A 21,314-nucleotide genomic window follows, 5' to 3' on the forward strand; every position below is an offset into this window, starting at 1 on the left:
TATGTGTGTGTATTATATTAATTTGACCCTTAGAAAAAATTTGCGCTTAACAAAGGATTTTTGTTTGCTTAAAAAAAACTTTGTAAATAAAAAAAAATGGGTTTATATCAAATAATTTGTATTCAAACCATTCTTGATTTGTTTGAATCAACCATTTGCAGCAGAAGAAATACTGTAGGGTACATCGATGTAATTTTTTTAAAGATAAATATAATTTTCTCTACCGGGCGTAAAATTTTATGTAGCATGCAGTTGGGACCGGAAAACCCGTGTTTGTGAATGGATAATTGTTTTTGCCGTTTAAAAAAAAATCTCTAAACTTCAGACTCGCGAGAAATGTGTGGTTATTTAAATACTATGCTAAATACTAACAATTAATGAAACAGAGGTCTTCATTCATTTAAAATACAAAATTCAATTTTGTCAGTTCAAGAAACACAATATAAAATCCAAGTATCCAAATTTAATCAAAATAGATTTTTTAAACTACAAAATTAAAAAAGGAATTGTATATTCCCTTTAACCATATAAAAGATCAAATTTCAAAAAGTACTTACCAATGAATGAAATTGGTTTACCTACGAAAAATATTTTTTTATAAACTACTTTGTAATCAAAAACTACATTTTAAATACTTAAACTAACCTGTAAAGTTTATACACTAAACTTTATTAAAAATTAAACATTGAAAAATATTAGAGATGAAATATTTTCAATTTTTATAAATTTCTAAAAAATATAAACTTTTAGATCGCAAATGTTTGATAATAATTTTCAGAGGCTAAAAAGATTCTGTTGTTGTTATAATTAAGAAGATATCTATTTTAATTGTAAAATCTGGAAATAATGTAAAAAGTTTCCTTGGTACTTTTAAAATTAAGAGGAAACGAAAATTCAGTTTACTGGATAAACTATTTCAAATTTTTCAAAAGAAATAATTCTCCGACAGAAATAGATATGAATTTTTTACCAAAAAGAACTTTTAAACGAAGAATTTAGCTTTCAAGCAAGTAGTTTTATTTTGAATCAAAAAGATGAATTTCCAACCAAAGATGGAATATTTAAATTTTCAATTAAGCGAAATCACTTTGAACCAAAAATCAGAAGAATTTTAAACAAAATAGTTACATTTTCAATGAAAGAGGTGAACTGTTAACAAAGGAGTTTAACATTCAATCAAGTAGTTTTTCTAACCAAGAAGATAAATTTTCAACTAAAATTGTGAATATTTAACTGAAATATTTAAACTTTTAAACAAAAAGTCGATTTTCAAACAAAAAGATGAATCTTCTTAAAAAACCGATTTTTCAGTAAAAGACATAAATCTTTAACGAAACAGTTGAACTTTCCACTAAAAAATAAAAATTTGCAACCAAAAATAGAATGGTTAAATTGCCAGTGAAAAACTTGATTTTCAACAAATATGACGAATCTTTTACTCGAATAATTAAATTTTAAACATAACAAAATCAATCTTTAAATAAAATGATAAAGCTTCAATTAGAATAGTAAAATCTCCAACCAAAAAGATGGATCTTCTACCAAGAAGATTAACTTTGTATGATAGAGATTTTTTTTATAATAAAAAATATTATCGAAATATAATGATTAACTACCAATCAGTTAAAATTATGGAATATTCAATTGGAATAGTAAAATTTTCAGATAAAAAATAATATTTAAAAAAAGAACTTTAAGTAATAATTACATTTTAAATAAGAAAATGAATTCTCAACTAAAATGATAAACACCTAACCGGAATAGTTGAAATTTTAACTAAAAAGATGAATTTTCAACCAATAAGATTAACTTCTCTAAAAAAAAATGAATTTTCATCAAAATACTAATAATACTAATTGATTTTCAAACAAACTGATGAATCTTTGATAAAAAAATTAGCTCTCAATATTTGATATTAGTTTAATATTATTACTTGACATTTCCTCCAACGTAATTGAACGTTTGACTAAAAATACTATAGTATTCTACATTTTTAGTTAAAAAAATTCATTTTCAACAACAAAAAACGAATTTTCAACAAAATTTATTACATTTTTAATTAAAGGAATTAAATTTTAACTAAAATGATGCAAATATTTTGACCAAAAATGTAGAAGTTCAATTTTTAGTTAATAGCATTTTCAAGCTAATAGTTGATTTTGAACCCAAAAGATAAATTTTCTGCAAAAAAAAGATACATTTTCAAAAAAATAGATAAATTAAAAAAAAAGAGAATAATTTAATTTTCAATTAGATAAATAAGTTTTTAAGCGAATAAAATAATTTTTCAACGAAATATTTCAAATTTGAACCAAACAAAAATTAATTTCCTACTAAAGAAACTAAATGTCTCTGAAAAAAATGTCGACAAAAAATTTGGTCTAGTTTTTAGTTCAACAGATTAATTTTCAAGCAATAAATATTTAACCAAAATAATTAATTTTTTACCAAAAAAGAATAATTTTTAGCAAAATACGTACATTTTCAACCAAATATCTTAGTTTTAATCGCATTTTTCAACATAATAGCTATATTTTCAGTTAAAAAAATAATTTAATAAAAATGTTACAAAATAGTAAAATTTAAAAAAAAGATTTTTTAACTAAAATGATGAATCGTCAACCAAAAAGAATAAATTTTTAACAAAGTAGTTATAATTTCAACTAACAAGTAGTTGTGAAGTAAAATTGGTCATATTACAGGATAAATATATATATATGAACAGCTCTATTAATCGTTTATGGTCAAATTCATGATGAACATGAATGTCACATTTTTCTTACTTGTAAACTTTAAAAATATAATTTTTATATGAAAATAAAATAATTTAATACACTTACGTGATAATACACGTGTCCAGAAGGTTAAATGACCAATTGGAAACCTTGGCACCAGATCTTTTTTAAATTCCTCGCAACCTCTTAACCATTTTTTTTAACTAAAAAAAAATAGAGGGTTTTTTCTCAGCCGGAAAAACGAACTGTCGTGATACTAGGGATACAATTTTATTTAACCTTTTTGTTTTTAAAAATCTAAAACTAAGAAAAATTATTTTCAAATCTAAAACGGCCTAGCGGAAGCTCTGAACAATTTTTTTAAATTAACAGATAATTTATTCCAGTATTTTTTCATGAAATGGAAGAAATTCAGGGGATAGGGTTCGCAAAATGCAAAAATACACGTTTTTTTTTGTATCTTAGTATATAGACCTGTAATGATTCTCCTATTATTAATTTCCTATAATTTTCTCGCTATTTCAGGAATTTCTTTATATACAATCATTAAATATAAAACCATAATAAAATCAAATCAGTATTGAAATAGATGACAAAAAAAATTCTAGGAATTAATGTGAAAATAAAAATAAAATTGATTTTATTTCCTAAAGTTCTATAAATCTTTCAATCTAAATCAAAATAAACTTATTCATTGAAGTACCTACTCTACAAAAATAACCGTTTAAATCCATAGAAATCTTTCAACTCTTTGGATAAGCAATAAAACGCTTTAAACCTTTTTAAGTTTCTTGAAATACCTTAAAATCCCTTGAAATGTTTGACATCGCTAGGATTTCCTTTAACATTTTATTTTATTTCGCTTATTTCACAAAGTTCTCTAGAAGTCCCTTAAAATCGATTTTAAAATATTTGGAAAGCTTACAAAATTGTTTTAAATATCTTGAAATTTTTTTAATTTCTTCAAATTCTTTAATTTTTTTACAATAGCTTAGAATTTTTAAATCTCTTGAAATTCTTTGAAATCTTTTAAAATTACGTAAAATATCCAAAATCCTTTGAACATTTTAAAGTTCATTCCCTTCTGAAAAAGACCGTTCTAATTCCTTGTAATTTTATTTCATTTAATTTATTCTCCAAATTTCTCTAGAAATTTCTTTAAATCAAGTTTAAAATCTTTGGAAATCCTACAAAATTCATTGAAGTATCTTGAAATTTTTTAATTTCTTGAAATTGTTTGGAATTTGTTAAATTAGCTTAACATTTTTAAAATCTCGTTAATCCTTTGAAATGTAGATACTATATTTAGAATCTATACACTGATATTTATATATTTATGTACATATTATTATTATTATTTATATATTTATATTTATTTATATTCTGTATTTATATAAATTCTATATTCTATATAATATGGATTCTATAGATCCTATAAAATCCCATAAATCTTGTAAGATTCTTTGAAATCTCTTAAAATTAAAAAAAAAATAAGTTGAAAAAAGAATTGAAAGGATAAAGTCACTATAGGTTATAAGAATTTAACGTGTAACGCTATTACCTATTTATAGAACAGTTCTGTAACCTTCACGTAACAACTGTTATAAAACAGTTACATTTTAGTTATGAAAAACTTTCAGAAAATTTGTTCTAAGATGGGAGATAAAATATTTCTAAATTACAAAATTAGTATATATTCTTTTTTTCAGGAATATAGACAATTTTTGGAAGACTGTTCCTATTGCAGCACTTATCCAAATTATGATGAAGTTTATCCTCTAGAAAGTTAAAGTTGACACCTCAAGTTAAACATAAAGCAATACAATTATTTTTCACATACATTTTTAAAAATTATGTTTTAGGGAGGATGATAAAGAACGCTTTAAGAATATGAAAATATCGATTTCCGAATATATTCTTTATTTCAATTATCAAACTTGTAATAGGGTCATTTCCGAAATAATATATAACTTTTTTAATGAATGTATCATATAGTTGGTAAAATTCGTATTTCTCATACATCAATAGGATTTTTTCTGTATTTTGTTTACTAATATACTGGAACTTGGAAAGAAGAACAGTTTCAGGTGTGGCCAGCACTAACCTTGATCTTAAATCCAGAGAATCTAAGCGTAAACCCGCGGCTCTTCTTTCACCTAGAAACTGCGGGGTCATCAGTTCTAGGAATATTGTAAATCCGAGGTTTCTACTTCCATCTTCCAGCGTAACAAAAAAGTCAAAGTTGTTTTTACCTCTCATTTGTGAAGGCCAAAATATTTTTGTTAAAAAAATGCTTACCATAAATGAAAAAGTGCGTGAAAAACCTACTGAAACTGTATTAGACAATCTTTTGTCATTGATATTAACATTACGCACCGACAAAACAGATGATTTATTTTTTTAAATCGCTTATTATTATAAAAAAAATAAAACTTCCATTTTTTAAGTCAAAAATATTAAAGGGGAAACCATAAGATTTATTTTGAGATAAGGAAATGAAAAAATATTAATTTTTTTTAAAAATCCAATTTGTTTTTTATCTTAATTTTGAAGGTCAAATATTTGTTAAACCAAAATACTTGTAAGCAATGAAAAGGACGTGGAAAAAATATCGAAACTTTATTACACAAATTGTTTTTATTTTTATTAAAAAATGTACAAATCAACAAACAAAAAGGTATATTCTCAGAAAGCACTCATAGCTTATTTACAGAAATAAAAAATAGAAATTGCAATTTTCAATGTCAAGGTTGTGTAAAGGAAACCACAAGATTTCTTTTCTGATTAACAAATTTAAAAAATGTGCCTTTCCCAAAAAAATCAAGTTTGGTTTTGACTCTCCTTTTTGGAATTTATTTATTTTTTCAAAAAATCGTCAAAAATCCCAATTGAAACTATTTAAGACCATTTTTTATTGTTGCTATTAAAGTTACAAATCACTCAAACAGATAGCATATTCTCAAAGATAATTCATCGCTTATTTTTAGAAATACAAAATATAGGTTTTAACCATAAAACTCTTAAAGAGGAAACTCAAAGTTTTCTTTTGCCATAAGAAAAATGAAAAAATGTACTTTTTTATGAGAAAGACAAATTGGACTTCAACCTTTATTTTTCAGGTTAAACATTTGCTTTCAAAAAAATCTGACGACCAACAAAGAGGGCGTGAGTGAAAATTATTTTGAAGGAGACACCCCAAGATTTCTTCCAGGATAAAAAAAATGTATAATGTGCCTTTTTATAAAAAAGTCTCATTTGTTTTTGAATTTCATTTTTGGAAGTCAAATATTTATTTTTATGAAAAATGCTTACGATCAGTGAAAAATGCGTCAGAAAACTCTATTTCAACTATATTAGACCATTTTTTGTAGTTGCTATTAAAGTTACAGATCGCCAGAACAAATGGTAGATTCTCAAAAATCACGCTTGGCTCATTTACAGAAATAAAAAATAAAAATTCCACTTTTAAACCTCAAAACTGTCCAGGGCAAACCCCAAGTTTTATTTGACATTAAAAAATGAAACAATAGGCCTTAAAATAAGTCACTTTGTTTTTGACTCTCATTTTTGAACGTCAAATATTTATTGTTTTAAAAAATACTTATGGTCAATGAAAAAAACATAAGAAAAGCCTATTGAAACTATATCAGATCATTATTTTTCATTGCTACTAAAGTTACAAATCGCCAAAACAGTCGGTATATTCTAAAAAATCACTCATCCTATATTTTCAGAAATAAAAAATAGAAATTCTACTTTAGAACCTTAAGATTTTCAAAATCAAAACTGCAACCTTTTTTTTGAGATATACAAGATGCTAAATCTTATTGTTAAAATTATAATGAATTTTGTTTAAAAATACAAAGTTCCGATGTAAAACGACAGCATATAACATAAACTTGTTAAAGAGTTGGGTTGTGAATCTTATTTGAAATATTTAAAATATAATTTTCTTCGCTAAAAATATTAATTTTTGGTTGAAAATGCAACTGTTTGGTTCAAAATTCGTCTGTTTGGGTTGAAAAATCAAGTTTCTTTGTAGAAAATTTGCTACTTATTTAAACCTCACATTTTAAAGTTGAAAAGTCAAAGTAAAATCTATTTTTTTTTGGAGAGGGTGCAAATTTTTTTTTTCGAAAATTTTGCGTTTTGATTAAAAAACTATGCGTTTTTAGAAGAAATTGCATTTCTTTTGATAAAAATGCAACTTTAGGGTTGACAATTCAACTATTTTTTTGAATATTTGTCTTTTTGATTGAAAAATTAATTAAAAACATAATAACAATTAATTTCATTTTATAATATAAATTGTAATAATTTGGTATAATTAATCACATTATTAATATTAATATTATCCTAAAAATAGGTGATAATAAATAAAATATATAATTTGAATTTTTAATTAAAAATATATCTGTTTTAGTAGAAATTTTACTTTTCTGGGATAAAAATATATATTTTTGGTTGAAAACTCAACGATTTTGTTAAAAAATTATCCTTTTTGGTAGAAAAAACGACTGTTTTGTTGAAAATTCGCTTTTTGGGTTAAAAATTCAAGTATCCTCATAGAAAATTTGCTTCTTGTTTAAAACTCTCATTTTGATGTTGGAAAGTCAAAGTAAAAACTTTTGTTTGGATGAGAATTCAAATATTTTCCCCCAAAAATCGTCTTTTTGATTGAAAAATTAATTGGTTTTAGTACAAATTTTATCTTTCTTGGATAAGAATGCAAATGTTTGGTTAAAAAATTAATCTTCCTTGTTTGATGCTTCAACTATCTTGCTTGAAAATTTTGGTTGAACTACGTTGTTAAGAAATAATTTTTTTGTTAAAGATTCATATATTTAGTTAACATTCATCTCTTTGGTTGAAAGTTTATTTGGTTGAAAACTGCTCTTTTTAATTGGAAATTCAACTGTGTGGGTAAAATTTGAACTACTTGTTTGGATTTTTAAAAATAAAGGTTTATCTTTTTGGTTAAAAATGTAACTACTTTGTTGAAACCTATTTTTTGTTGTTAAAAATTCATATTATCTGGTTAAAAATTTCGTTTTTGTACAGAAAACTCTTCTTCTTTCTTAAAGGTTCGACAATCTAGGGAAATTTTTTTATAACTGAATAATCTGTATTTCTTAAAAATTTATCTTTTTCGTTTCGAAATTAAATTTTAAATGAAATATCAGATGTTCTGGTTGACATTAAATAAATAAATTTAAAAATATAAAATTTTGCTGAAACATTGTTTTTTTGCGTGTATAAGAGATCACATGTTGAAAATATTACATGATAAAAATGCGGGCATGTGAGTTTGAAAATTTAATTTTCACCCTGCAAACCACAAAGCACGAATTATCTTAAATCTAAAAAATTTCCATTAGTTTCATTAGTTTCCATTAGTTTTCCATATCTTATTATTTCCGGAAATAATAAATTACTTAAAATAAGAGGGGAGGTTATAAATATTTCGTTGTAGCTCGTTACAGGGGCGGTGGAGGGGGTCTTGGAGAGGGCATATAATATAATCCGTTACTGTATAGAATTTGGATTTTGAATTTGATTTTAATCCAATTTGAATTTGTTTAATTATTTATAATCTCTTACTTTATTTAAGTACGGCCGCTAAAAATGTAAATTACACACCAGACTGAAAGTTGAAATTCGCGCGTCTTTTCGCACTCGCGAAAATCGATTGGCACACTTCGACCTCTCGAGGTTCGCCATCGGCAGACTTCGCGTCGTTCGGACATTGCAAATGGTGGCGTCATAAACAGATGATTGCACGCGAATGCGGCTTACCGTGGCATTTATCTGTCAAAAGTGGTGAGGGTTGGTCGCGACAGCGAACATCTGAGAGTTCGCCTCGCGCAATCCTCAGTGAAAAAAAAGACTTTATTAAAACCAAAAACTGTCGGAAGGTCGTGATCCTACTAGCAAAATTTCGCACTTAACCCTTATTATGTGAGTTATGTGATTGGATTTTTTCCGCAAAAATATGTGGCGTGGACGTGAATTTCTCTGTTGCTTCGTCCTCAATCTTCTTCTCTCACCGTGCAATTCAGGTAAGAAAAAAAAACATTATCCCCTCTTACTTTTTTTCTGAGACTCACTCTTTCCCACTCAAAACTTCAAAGCCTTGTCCTTTCTCTTCCGAATGTTTCGAACTGTCGAGAGTCAAATTGATGGGAATTAAGAGCGTCGGCCGAAATTGACTCGTCCGATGAAACTGGGGTCACTACAACCAGTTACAATCATTTACTTCCGTTTTATGTCATTCGTTAAATTCGAAACCTACTAGGGAGAAAAAAAGTAATACGATATTACCTCTTTTATAGCGTAATCTTTTGTTGTCCACGTTGTGGATCAATATCTTTGTTTCAGTTTTTTTTTCTCTAAATATACAATATTTTTGCGATATTATCTTTATTATGTTCGGAATTAAATAATTTTTTTAATAAATCCTCTTTTTGCCGGTTAGATTTACTATTTTTAAAAATTGTTCAAATATCTTGAAAATTCAGTCATAAAGTTTGATTTTTTTATCCTAACCTCAAATTTTCTTGTTGATATTTCAGAGAATTGTTTTGATAAATTTCTTATGGGAAAATACACGTGATTATCAGTTAAAATTTCTATTTTTATTTAGACAATAATTGCGCACGAATCAGAGGTTATTATTTTATGAACATTAGAAAAAAAGCGGCCGATTAGTGTCTTTTTTTATCTCGGAAAATCTTTTAATGAAAATATTTTAATCAGAATTAATATAATAATATTTTTGTCTAGGCACAAATGTCAATGAAATTAAAAAAAAATCGAACTTCAAAGCTGATTTTGTATTCAAATTATATAAATTGTACAGCTCAACGATTTAAATTCAATAATATAAATCCACGTTATCATTTCCGATGCTCGAAATTAAAGAATCAATCAATTAATATTAAAAATGTCAAAACTGTATCATTTAAAGCCATTTTAAGCTAGAAACATTAAAAATTGATCTATTATATTTTTTGTGTAAATTGAACCTTTCTTAAAAGTTAAATTATTTTTATTTTAAATAGTTTGAAAATCCTTAAAGTACTTCAAAAATTGATTTCAAAGTTTTGAAACATCTGCATGTTGTTTTACACTTTTTCAAATTTTACATTATTTTTGAAAAATTTTCACAACTTCTAAACGTTTTTCAATTTTCCTCGGAAATATTTTTTATTCTTCTAAAGCTAAAGCCTTTCAAAATTGCTAAAAAGCTTTTAAAATTCTTTTTAGAAATCTGCCAAAATCTATATTTTATTTTAAATTAGGCAGTGGACTATTTTCACCGCAATTTTGGTGTTTTGTTTAGTTTTAGTATTTAATTTATAATTCATCATTTTAAATTAACAGTCAGATATTTCTAAATATTCAGTAATTGCTTTTTTTTATTAATTAAAATATTTCAAATTGAAGGTTAAAAAAATTTTATATTTTACTCTTAAATAATATTGCAAATTAAAAAAAGGTTTTAAATACGAATATATTACTTATAAAATCAATTATTATTCTCTTTTCCAGCAATGTTTTTGTATTTACTATAGCAATTTTAAATTAAACACAACTTTCAAAAATGGTAAATATTTTTTTAATACAGTTTTTTAAATTAAAAATACCATTTATGGACAAACGTCCTTAAAATAACGTAATATTGTTCAAAGATTCGTCATCCTTTTCAGGTTATAATGATTTTTGTTTGAAAATTCCTTTCATAAATTTAAAACGCCAAACTAACCTAAAATTGTTCCAAAATTATTAAAATTTGAACTCTAATGATTTTGGTTTAGAATCTCAATTCCGGATAAAAAAACTCGAGTAAACCCGAATAACGTAAATTGCTAAATTTGCTTTAATCTTTGAAGCGCTAACATAACCTAAAATTGTTTACAATGTGAATTTTTTTAAATATATATTATTTTAAATACAAGTTTCTGACAACGCCATAACAAACAATTATTTAAGATTGTGTGTCTTTTTTAAACCTAATGTTTTCTGTTAAAATAATCGATTTTCAGTAAAAAATATGAACATAACCTATAATTGTTTAAATATTATAAATCTCCTTTGAAATCTAATTTTTCTTTAAATTAAAATTAGTAATTTTAGACGAAAAACGCTAATGTCATAAATACTTGTTTAGGCTTGTAAAACTTCTTTTTAAGCTAATGTTTTTTATTCCAAAATTAAGTTTTCAATTTGTAACAAATGAATTTGCAACTATTGAATATTCAATTTTTACCAAACAAAAAATAATCTAAAATTGTCTAAAGATTCTAAATATAGTTTCAATTTTAATCATTTTTGTTTAAAAATAACAATTGTAAATTCGTACGAAAAGCAACAATATAATTTTAAATTATTAAAGTTTCTAAACTATTATTATTTTGCACAAAAGTAATTAGATTTGAATGTACTGATTGTGTTTTATAAATAGTAATTTTGCAGATAAAACATATCAACATATCCTAAAGTTATAAAAAAATTAAATATTATTTCAAATCTAATTAATTTTCATTAAAAATATCAATAATTACTGACGAAAAATACTAAGATAACAAACCTGGAACTGTTCAAAAATGGAAAATCTGGTTCAAAGTATCATTTTTATTTTTAATTGCCAATTGAAACTGTTTTAATCTTTAGAGGCTATAATTTTATGATTAAAAATACTCGATTTCGGTACAAACTGCTAACATAACCTAAAATTGTTAAAATGTGCGAACCTTTTTTTAATAGAATTTTTTGTAAAATGCCAATTTTTGTTCAAAAATGCAATATTATTATATAAAACGTCAGCCAAAATATTTTTTTAATCTAATAACTTTTTATTAAAATTACCAATACTTTTGAACTAAATTATTTTTATTTTTAAAATATTTTTTTTTATAAAACGTAAATTTAACCTGAAATTGTTAAAATCCTTTCTCTTTTAAAAATTAAAAGTACGAATTTCCGACGAGAAACGTTGACATAATCCAAAATTGGTTGAAGATTCTAAATAAAATTTAAGATATAAAACAAGTAGTAATTTTTCGTGTGAAAAATACCAACATAACCTTAAAATTATTAAAAAATCTTCTCTAAAATATGTATCGAAAACCGCGGACATAATCTACAACTGTACATATTTGTTAAATCTTTTTTCAAAGCTAATGATTTTTTTTACTGAAAATACCGATTTCTAATGAGAGGCCAACATAACCTAAAATTGTTCGAAATTTTCAGTCTAACTTTAATGTTTTTTTTTTTAATTTAATTATTTTTGTTTTACATAGTTTAAAAATTGAAAATATTCTTTGATAGCAGAGAATTCTTCAGAATTGTAAATATTCTTAGAAATGTTATGATTTTTGTTTAATATAACCGATTTTCGGTGGAAAACTTTAACATAACCTTAAATTATTCTATAATTGTAAGTTTTCTGCCAAATGTCAAATCTATATCTAGAACCGCTTGCATAACCTACAGCTGTACACAAAATTTTTATTTATTTTTTTAAATCTCATGAATTTTGACTAAAAAATACAGATTTATAATATAAGAAGCAAACGAAAAATAAATTTTTAAAAATGGTAAATAATTTTAAAAATATAATTTTTTAAATTAAAAATACCAATTACCGACAAAAAACCATAACATAGTCCAAAACTGTTCAAAGATTATAAATCTTGTTCAAATTATAATGATGTTTGTATTAAAATTGATTTATTCGATTTAAAACGTCAAAATAACATAAAATTGTCACTAAATTAGTAATCTTGATTTTTGTAATAATAATTTGAAGTTCCAACGAAAAACAATAACACAATCCGAAATTCTTCAAGCTTGTTATTTTTATTATATTTAATCAATAAATGTATATTCTTTTAAATCTAAAAATGTTGTATTAAAAATACCAATAATTTCTTGCAAAATTGGTTTTTAAAATAACCGATTTCCTGTTAAACATGTTAATATAACCTAAAAAGGTTCGAAAATTGCAAATCTTTTTAAAATTAATTATAATAATTTTTGTTTTGAAATACTGATTTTAGGTGTAAATCGCTAAAGCAACCTAAAATTGTTACAAAATGATTAACTTTCACAATCTAATGATTTTGGTTTAGAATCTAAATTACCGGTAAAAAAAATCGAACAAAGCCGAAAAACACAAATTGTTCAAGCTGCTGTAATTTTTTTTTGATAATAATTTCTTATTAAAGAAACCCGTTTCCGATACAAATTGTTAACATAATATAAAATTGTTAAAAATGGTGCAAATTGTTGATGATTTTTGTCTAAAAATTCTAGAAGTGTTTAGAAGTTTTAAATATTCTGTTTTTATACTAAAAAAATTAATATTATTTACAAAAATTGATAAGATAATTAAATAGTTTTAGTGTAACCGCGTAAGTGTATTAAAAAGCACAAATGTTTCTCAATTCGGATCAGATTTACAATCATTATGATTGCGAGATTTTCGAGGTATGTCGTTAAACCACTTTTTTATGTGGAATAATATTGTACACAAGTAAATTCTCATCATTTCATTATAAACTATTTTTGTCCGAGATATACTTGAAAAAAAATTTATTCTTTTCTAGTATTTTTTTTCAATAATTCAATTATTTTATATTTGGTCAATTATTAATTTGATTTTTTTTTGTTTTTAGTTTTTTTACAGTTTTTACATACATTAAAATTTATTGTACAATTTATGTCAAATTTAAATCACTTTAAGGTTGTAACTTTTTATTTGGCAGTGTTTGAAATTTTACAGTTGGATTTATTACTCCAAGACTTTAGCAATAAATTTAATGTTACTAATTTTCAAATCAGAAACCGTAAACGTTAAAAAAATGGAATATTTTCTAAATAGAAAACTAATTTTTGAGAATTGACTAAATGCATTTTTACATAGTAAAGATGTAAAATATAAAATAAAATTTCAATAAAACTGTATCATAAATAAATATATAAATAAATGTATAATGTACAATACTAATGTAAAATCATAAAGTTTCGAAGTAAACTTACAATTAAAAAACATGTGAATAAAAAAGAATAGAAATGATAAATAAAAAAGAAAAGAAATTTTAAAGAAGATTTACAACTTTGATCTATTTCCGGTTATGTTAGCATTTTAAACAAAAAATTGGTATATCAAAACAAAAATCATTATATTTCGAACAAGATTTGCAATTTTTTAATATTTTCAAGTAATACTTTATTTACATGAAATCGGTAATTTTTCGGTTAATTTAAAAAGCGTTAGTTTAAAACAATAGAGCTAAAAGAAAAAACAAGAATAATTCGATTTGGAAGGTTCATAATTTTGAACAATTTTAGGTTACGTTAGCGTTTTACGCCAGAAATTGGTATTTTAAAACAAAAATTATTCTAATTTGAAGATTTAGAACCTTATACTCTTACAATTTTTGATTTTTTTTAGTGTTTAACGTCGGAAATTGATATTAAATTTTTTTAAATGTCAAAAAAATGCACAACTTTGACAAGGTAATGTTGGTGTTTTACACGAAAAATTTGTATTTTAAAACGAAAATCATTACGTTTCCTAAAATATTTGCAATTTATCGCCATTTTCGGTATATATTAACTTTTTTTTGACAAGAAATATATTTTTTTCAACAAAAATCATTATATTTTGAAGAAAATATACAATTCTGAACAATTTTATTATTTGGTAAATTTCTTTAGTTGCACTCTTTTTGGTAGTTAGTAAAAATTAGAAGTAATACACATTCGAAAATTGAAGTGACTACTTTTTCACATTATTTTTTTTATTGCTGTCTTGTATAATTATCATTAAGTAGCCTCAGAACCCCTTAAGAATTAAATGACTAATTATAATAATTACGAACTATCGCAGATTTCCGGGTTTCTTTGATAACCTCTTGATTATGATTCACTAAACATACATATTTCTTTTGTTTTTTCTTCTTACATTATTTTATAAACATTCTGAATTATAGGCTATCTTTAGTACCTAACCTTTGATAATATCCGATAATAATTGACGTTAATCCATTAATGAATGATTCTCAATTATCTCTTATTAATAATTTTTCTGATCAAAATCTTTAATTCTTTTTGTCCACATCATCTGTTGATATATGTTGCAATTAGAAAATTATTGGGATGTTTCTAAACTACGTCAGTTTATATTAAGGCCACTTTATAAAGAACGAACTGTAACTCTTGAACTTTCCCTCTTTTGTCGGCTGCTAAGCGGCCATAAATGGCCTATCACTTTTTTATTAGAGCGGCAATCGCTTGAGAATTTTAGAGATTACAATTCTATTGTTATATTTGATTTCAAAACTTTCCAATTTTTTATCAGTCTATTGCCTTTTTTTAAAATAGAAATCTTCTAATTTTCATTACATTAAAATTCCGTATTATAAAATTCCCGAATCTAAACAATGAAAAAATTGTTTCAATGATAAAAAAAAAATAAATTACATTTTTAAAAAACTGGTGTAATGATGTCTCAAAAATCTCAGTGATTTTTGTTGAATACTTGGTTGACTTTTCATTACGTAAAGTTGTTTTATGTCTTAAATTTGAAATAATCGCTTTTAATAAGAATGACTTCAAAAAAGCCTTATGCTAATTGAAATTAAAATTGATGATGTATCTAATAAATTATTGGAAATATCATTCATGTTTTATGTTATTGCTTTTTTGCTGGAAATTAGTATTTTTAAAAACGAAATTTAATATAAAATCATAAAGTTTCGACAAGTTCAAATTTCTAAATTTTTTAGCTTGTGTTAGTTTATTAATTGAAAATTAGCATTTTTAAACCAAAAACTTAAAAATTTCCAATTTTCAACGCTTTTAGATTATGTTAGCGTTTTTGCATCTGAAATTGGCATTTTTTAACAAAATACATTAGATTTATTTCAAAGAAGATTTAAAATGTTTGCATAATTGTAGGTAAAGCTTTCTAAGGTTTTCACCGGCAATGTGGAAATAGGTTTCAAAGAAGATTGACTATTTTCGAACAATTGAAGGTTATGTTAAAGTTTTTTTTTTACCGGAAATAGATTATCTTAAACAAAAATCATTACATTTCAAAGAATATTTACAATTTTGAATAATATTTTTTATGTCCAGTTTGTGTTTTTAATCTAAAATTGGTATTTTTAATTTAAAAAAAATTATAACATTTTTCAAATTATAATTACTCATCAGATTAACATTCAGAATCATTAATTCACATTTTTTTACGATTTTAGGTTTTATTGGCGTTTTATACCAGATATCGTTACTTTTATTAAAAAAATATTGGAATTTCCATCGGAAATTGTTATTTTGAAACAAAAATCTTATAATTTAAAAAATATACAGTACTTGAAGCAAATTTTAGAGTGGAAGTAGTATTTCAAAGATGAAATGTTTCTTATCATAATAAAAATTTGGTTTACATTTTGCGATGCAAATTCGTCTCTTTATTTTAGTAAAAAATTCAACTACTTCGTTAAAACTTAAACTCTTTTGTTAAAAATTAATTTTTTTGTCGTAGGTTCATGATTTTAATTTAAAATTCATGTCTGATTGAAAATGTAACTACTTTGTTTACAATAAATTTTGATTCATTCGGTGAAAATTCAACTAATTGGTTCAAGATTGATATTTTGCATTTCAAAATTAAATTATTTGTTTTGAAAAATTATGTACAATGTGGAAAATTCGTCTTTTTTTAAATTAATCTTTACTGTTGAAAATTCATCTTTTTGGCATAAAATTCCACTATTCCAGTTAAAGATTAATAATTTTAGTTGAGAATTCATCAGTTTCGTTGAAAATTAGATTCTTGAACTGAACATTTAAGTGATCCATATTTTTAATTAATAATTAATTTCTTTGGTTGCAAAATGTACGGTTTAATTGAAAACTTGTTTTTTCTTTGGATGTTTTTTTGGTTGAAAATAATTTTTTTAACTGTTAATGTAACTATTATTCCAGTTGAATATTCCATAATTTTTGTTAAAAATTCATCTCTTTGCTTGAACATTCGTTTCTTAAGTGAACATTTAATTAATCAATTTTTGGTTGAAAAATTCTTTTTTTCATTTAAAAATTCCTTTTTTTTTTTTGAAAGTAATCGGCTTGGTTAAAAATTCATTTTTTTGGCCTGAAGTTCAATTATTTCATTTAAATATTCATCATTTGAGTTAAGAATTCATCTTTCTGGTTTAAAATTCAACTATTCCAGTTAAATATTTACAATTTACGATTCAGCACTTTGTTTTGAAGTGTAACTACTTTTTGAAAATGTAGCTTTTTGTTGTTGAAAGGAATTCTTTCAACTTATTTTAATTGAAAATTCCATGGTTGTAGTTGAAAATTCTTCTTTTTGGTTAAACTGTAATTTTTGTAACTTGAAATTTAACTATTTAAGACTTGGTTGACCCTTTTTTTTTAGTATAAATTAATTTTTTTGTTTAAAAAATGAACTAATTCTGTTGAAGATTCATTGTTTTACTTAAAAACTTATGTTTGGTTTAAAATTACATTTTTTTACCAAAAATATTAATATTCAATTTTCGGTTAAAAATTATTATTTTTTAATTACTTTTTTTAGAATTTATTTACTTTGCAATGTATTGTTATGTTTTGTTAAAGAATTTTTGTAATGAACATCATGAATAATTCATGTAAGCCCGAATACGATACGTATCTTACCTATTTGCCAAAGAAAATTTGGGCAATATTATGAGTATTTAAATTTTAAACATTTATATGGTCCGATTTCGAAGTTTTTCGGTTCATATAAAATTTTCATTTATTCAAAAAGAATGCTTTTGGATGTATTGTAACGTGTAAAGTTAATAGAAAGTTAATACTATGCTTACCAGAAAAATTAAGAAAGTTATTACAAATTTAAAAAAAAAACTTCAAACATTTTGAAAATGATCTTTTCGTGTAACAAAAACCACACTGAACATAAAATACGAGTTTAATCCTCATCATTATTTCACTTAATAAGTAAGTTTAAGAGATATATAAAGGTTTTGAGATGGCTGAAAAATATATAAAAACCTGAAAGGATTGAAATTTTCTTTTTAGATTTTTGAAAGGCTCAAAAGGATACAACAAATTATTAAGATTTTCGAATAAAATTGAAAACGATTTTTTATCCTGAATAATTAATTTCAAGAGAATATTTTTAAAAATTTGAAAACTTTTCAAAATTGTCAAAAAAGAATCTGTAAGATTTGAAGGCAATTCTTTTTAACTTTGAAGGATTTTCAGATAATTTTAGAAGAATTTTGAATCATTTTCATCAATCCTTAGAAGTTTTGTAAAAATGTCAGAAATAATTAAAAATTTGAACTTATTCTAAAAAGGTTAAAGCAAAACGCAGAGTTAAAAAAGATTTTAAGGGTTTTGATAATGCAACAATTTTCTTAAGATACCTGGGAAAATCTTAAATCATTTTTTAATTTAATAATTAGTTTTAAAAGAAATTTTAAAAAGATTTTTAAAAAAACGACGGGTTTTGATAAATGTATAACAAAGGAACAATGGTTAATTTTTTACGACCCAAAATAAAATAAATTTATATTTTATATAAAGAAATTTCAGTTAAAAAAATTATAATCATTCAATCTGTATTCTTTCTGAATTGAATATGATCGCTAGGATTTTAAATTTTAGAATGTTCGAATTGTACAATTTGTAAAAGTTAAAAATTTTTGAATTTCACATCTTAAAATCATTTAATTTAAAATTGTTCACTTGAAATGTGTCAGAAGCTTGCATTTTATATGCGTAAATTATGGAGCGTTTTAATAAATAATAAATAAAAAAAATGAATATCATTTTTAACTTCAAATGAAAACATTTTTAGATTAACGCTGGGAAATGACTGAAATTTTTGTTTCTGGAATAAAATGGTCACCCTGGTATTGGTGCAAAAATTATGACGAATTTTTTATATGTGCAGTTTTGTCTATGAAATAGAAAAATTTTGTTTTAATATTAATACCATATGGTAATTTAAAATTTCCTTTAGGAAAAAAAGTAATAATATTCGTGCGCTCAGCGCACTTATTTGTTTTCTAGTCATATAAAAATATGTTCTGCGTCAAAGAAAAAAATGTTTATTTTATTATTTCACCGTTTTTAAAGATGTTAAATTCAGGAATTCTCCTGTGTCGGCAAATTCACAGTGTCGGATATTTGATAATGTCGGCAACTTTATTTCACGAATTTCCAAATCGTGTAGCCCCTTCACCTAATTATATAGAGCGAATAAAGATTAATCGAAGCAGGCAAAGTAATGAACTAGAAGTTTCGTCATGAACTTTGAACGTTCTTGTAAATAGAATAGATTTAGTCATCGCCTTTCAAGTGTGGTGATATATAATGCATATCGCATATATTAGGTATTCTATCGTTGAAGCGTCATATCAGTGCATTTGCAAATTTACATACGTCAATGCACTGCCAACGAAGACTAATTTATAATCGGAGAATACATTTTTAGATAAAGTTTAAATTTAAGTTGTTCGAAAGTAAAAGAAAAAAAAAATAATGTACTCCATCAATTGTAAACTATTTCTCTCGAAAGGATTTTTGCTTCTCCTTTTAAAATTAGGTTGATTTGACTTAGCACCACTTATGGACCGTACTTAAATTACGTAACATCTGGGGGGGGGGGGGGGGTATTACATTTTGGTACGGTGGCTGATAAACTGAAATCTTTTTTAGTTTTTTTTTTTATTCATCTGTTTTAGAAGAAATTTCATCTTTCATGAATAAAAGTGCAATTGTTCAGTTGAAAATTCTACCTCTTTTTTGAAAGTTTGTATTTTTGATTTTAAAATTTAAATTTGAGCGTGCCTAGGGCGCGCGACGGTTGAATCTCGCGCTTCGCGCTCGGATATTTATTTTTTTCGTTTGGAATGCTTGAAAAAAACTTTATCAAAAAGATCTCTTCTAGATGGCAGTATTTATATGCGTCTTCATATTCTGAATTGTCTACTTAATTAAGTATAGTCAAATATTAAGTTTCTTAAAGATCTGTAGGCTTTGAGGTACACATTCTCATCGTGACATTCTCGCTGCGCGTTCGATTTCCGACAGACATTTGTAAACAGGTTTTGTTGGATTTTTTTTTCTCGTAACTTTCGTCATGTTTCCACACATTTTTTTTTATTTTATATTTTTTCAACGTTATTTTTCATGAATAAAATAAAAAGTACGCATCCTCTCAAGAAGCGATTCTTAGCGAAGTTGTCGATTTTTTTTGGGTTAACCATTTTTGTTCATTCATCTTTTTTTGTATCCTACATAGCTTGTCCACAAAATGGAATTTTTTATTTTCCATTATTTTTTGTGCAATCAAAATTTTAATTTTCGATTTTTGAAGAAAATCCAATAATTGGTTATGATAATCTTATAGAGCTTTCAAAAAGAAATGTTTTTCTTCTTCTGACTTTTTTTTCATATCGTGCGTTTTTCGGCTTTAAATTTTGATTTTCGGTTGATTAAAGAAATTTTGAAAACTCTATAACTCTGAGAATTTTCTTTTTATCGAAAAAAGTCATAAGGGTAAATTATTTGTTCTTTTTAATACTATAAATATCCGTACATAGAATTTTCAATTTCAGAAAAAAGTTGTCTAAAAAATTTTCAAAATGCGCTCACTTTTTGAATTTTTATCAAAAATGGCTGGTTCACGAACTCGTCCTTTTTTTACGGACCTAAAAAAAGTGTGCTGAAGATGAAATTGATTCCTTCATTTCTTCTAGAGTTATCGTGTTTACGGACGGATGGCCGGATGGACAGACAGATAGACGCCATCGTGAAAACCTGATTTTCGGATTCAGGGGGTCTCGAAACTGGAGATCCGTGGAAAAAGTGTGATTTAAAATTCCCGACAATTCTAATACTTTCTCAATCATAAATGATGAGAATGTAAAAATGCAACTGTTTTGTTGGAAATTCAACAATTTCGTTGAAAAGTCATACATTTTTATTGAAAATTCTGCTGTTTTTTTTTTTAATTACCTATATCTTAGAGAATTTTTTGTTCAGATTTAATACATTATTTTTTAAAAGAGAACCAAAATATTATCTGGATGAAAATTCAACTATTTAAAAAAATTTTTTTTATTAAAAATCATTTGTTTTAATAGGAAATTAATATTTCTTGGATAAAAATGCAACTTTTTGGTTGAAAATTTATCAATTTTCTTGAAAAGTCATAATTTTTGTTTGAAAATTTATATTTTGGTTTTTAAGAATGAACTGAAATTGTACAAATTTTATCTGTCTTGGATAAAAATGCAACTGTTTGGTAGCAAACTTAAAATTTCAATTCTAGAAGATGTTTTTTTTTTACTAAAAAAGTAGCATTAGAATTTTCAACTAAAAAAGTTCAATCTGAAAAAAAAGGTTAAACTTACATTTTCAGTCAAAAAAATAAAATTTAACAATTTAGTTTAACTTTTACCCAAGTAGTTGAATTATCAATTAAAAAAGATTAATTTTCAACAAAATAGATAAGCTTTCAACCAAAACGGATGAGTTTTT

The 21,314-nt window shown here is 24.5% G+C and overlaps 2 protein-coding genes across 3 annotated transcripts in view; both read left to right on the plus strand.

Moving 5' to 3' along the window:
• LOC117173555 overlaps nt 1-6,032 on the plus strand; it is a 12,325-nt gene extending 6,293 nt beyond the window's left edge. The window contains exon 4 of one of the 2 annotated variants that reach the window (XM_033362263.1): nt 5,855-6,032. In XM_033362263.1, the coding sequence (XP_033218154.1) occupies nt 5,855-5,908 (54 nt within the window). In that variant the 3' untranslated portion in view covers nt 5,909-6,032. Of the gene's footprint in view, nt 1-4,444; nt 5,085-5,854 lie in introns of those variants that run through there. The other variant, XM_033362218.1, reaches the window with a different exon arrangement.
• Nucleotides 6,033-8,482: 2,450 nt separating this feature from the next.
• LOC117173490 overlaps nt 8,483-21,314 on the plus strand; it is a 40,946-nt gene continuing 28,114 nt past the window's right edge. Inside the window, exon 1 of the mRNA XM_033362143.1 lies at nt 8,483-8,794. Coding sequence (XP_033218034.1) covers nt 8,728-8,794 — 67 coding nt within the window. The 5' untranslated portion in view covers nt 8,483-8,727. The remainder of the gene's footprint in view (nt 8,795-21,314) is intronic.

The sequence above is a fragment of the Belonocnema kinseyi genome, chromosome 1 (genome assembly GCF_010883055.1).
Source record: "Belonocnema kinseyi isolate 2016_QV_RU_SX_M_011 chromosome 1, B_treatae_v1, whole genome shotgun sequence".
NCBI classification, from domain to species: domain Eukaryota; kingdom Metazoa; phylum Arthropoda; class Insecta; order Hymenoptera; family Cynipidae; genus Belonocnema; species Belonocnema kinseyi.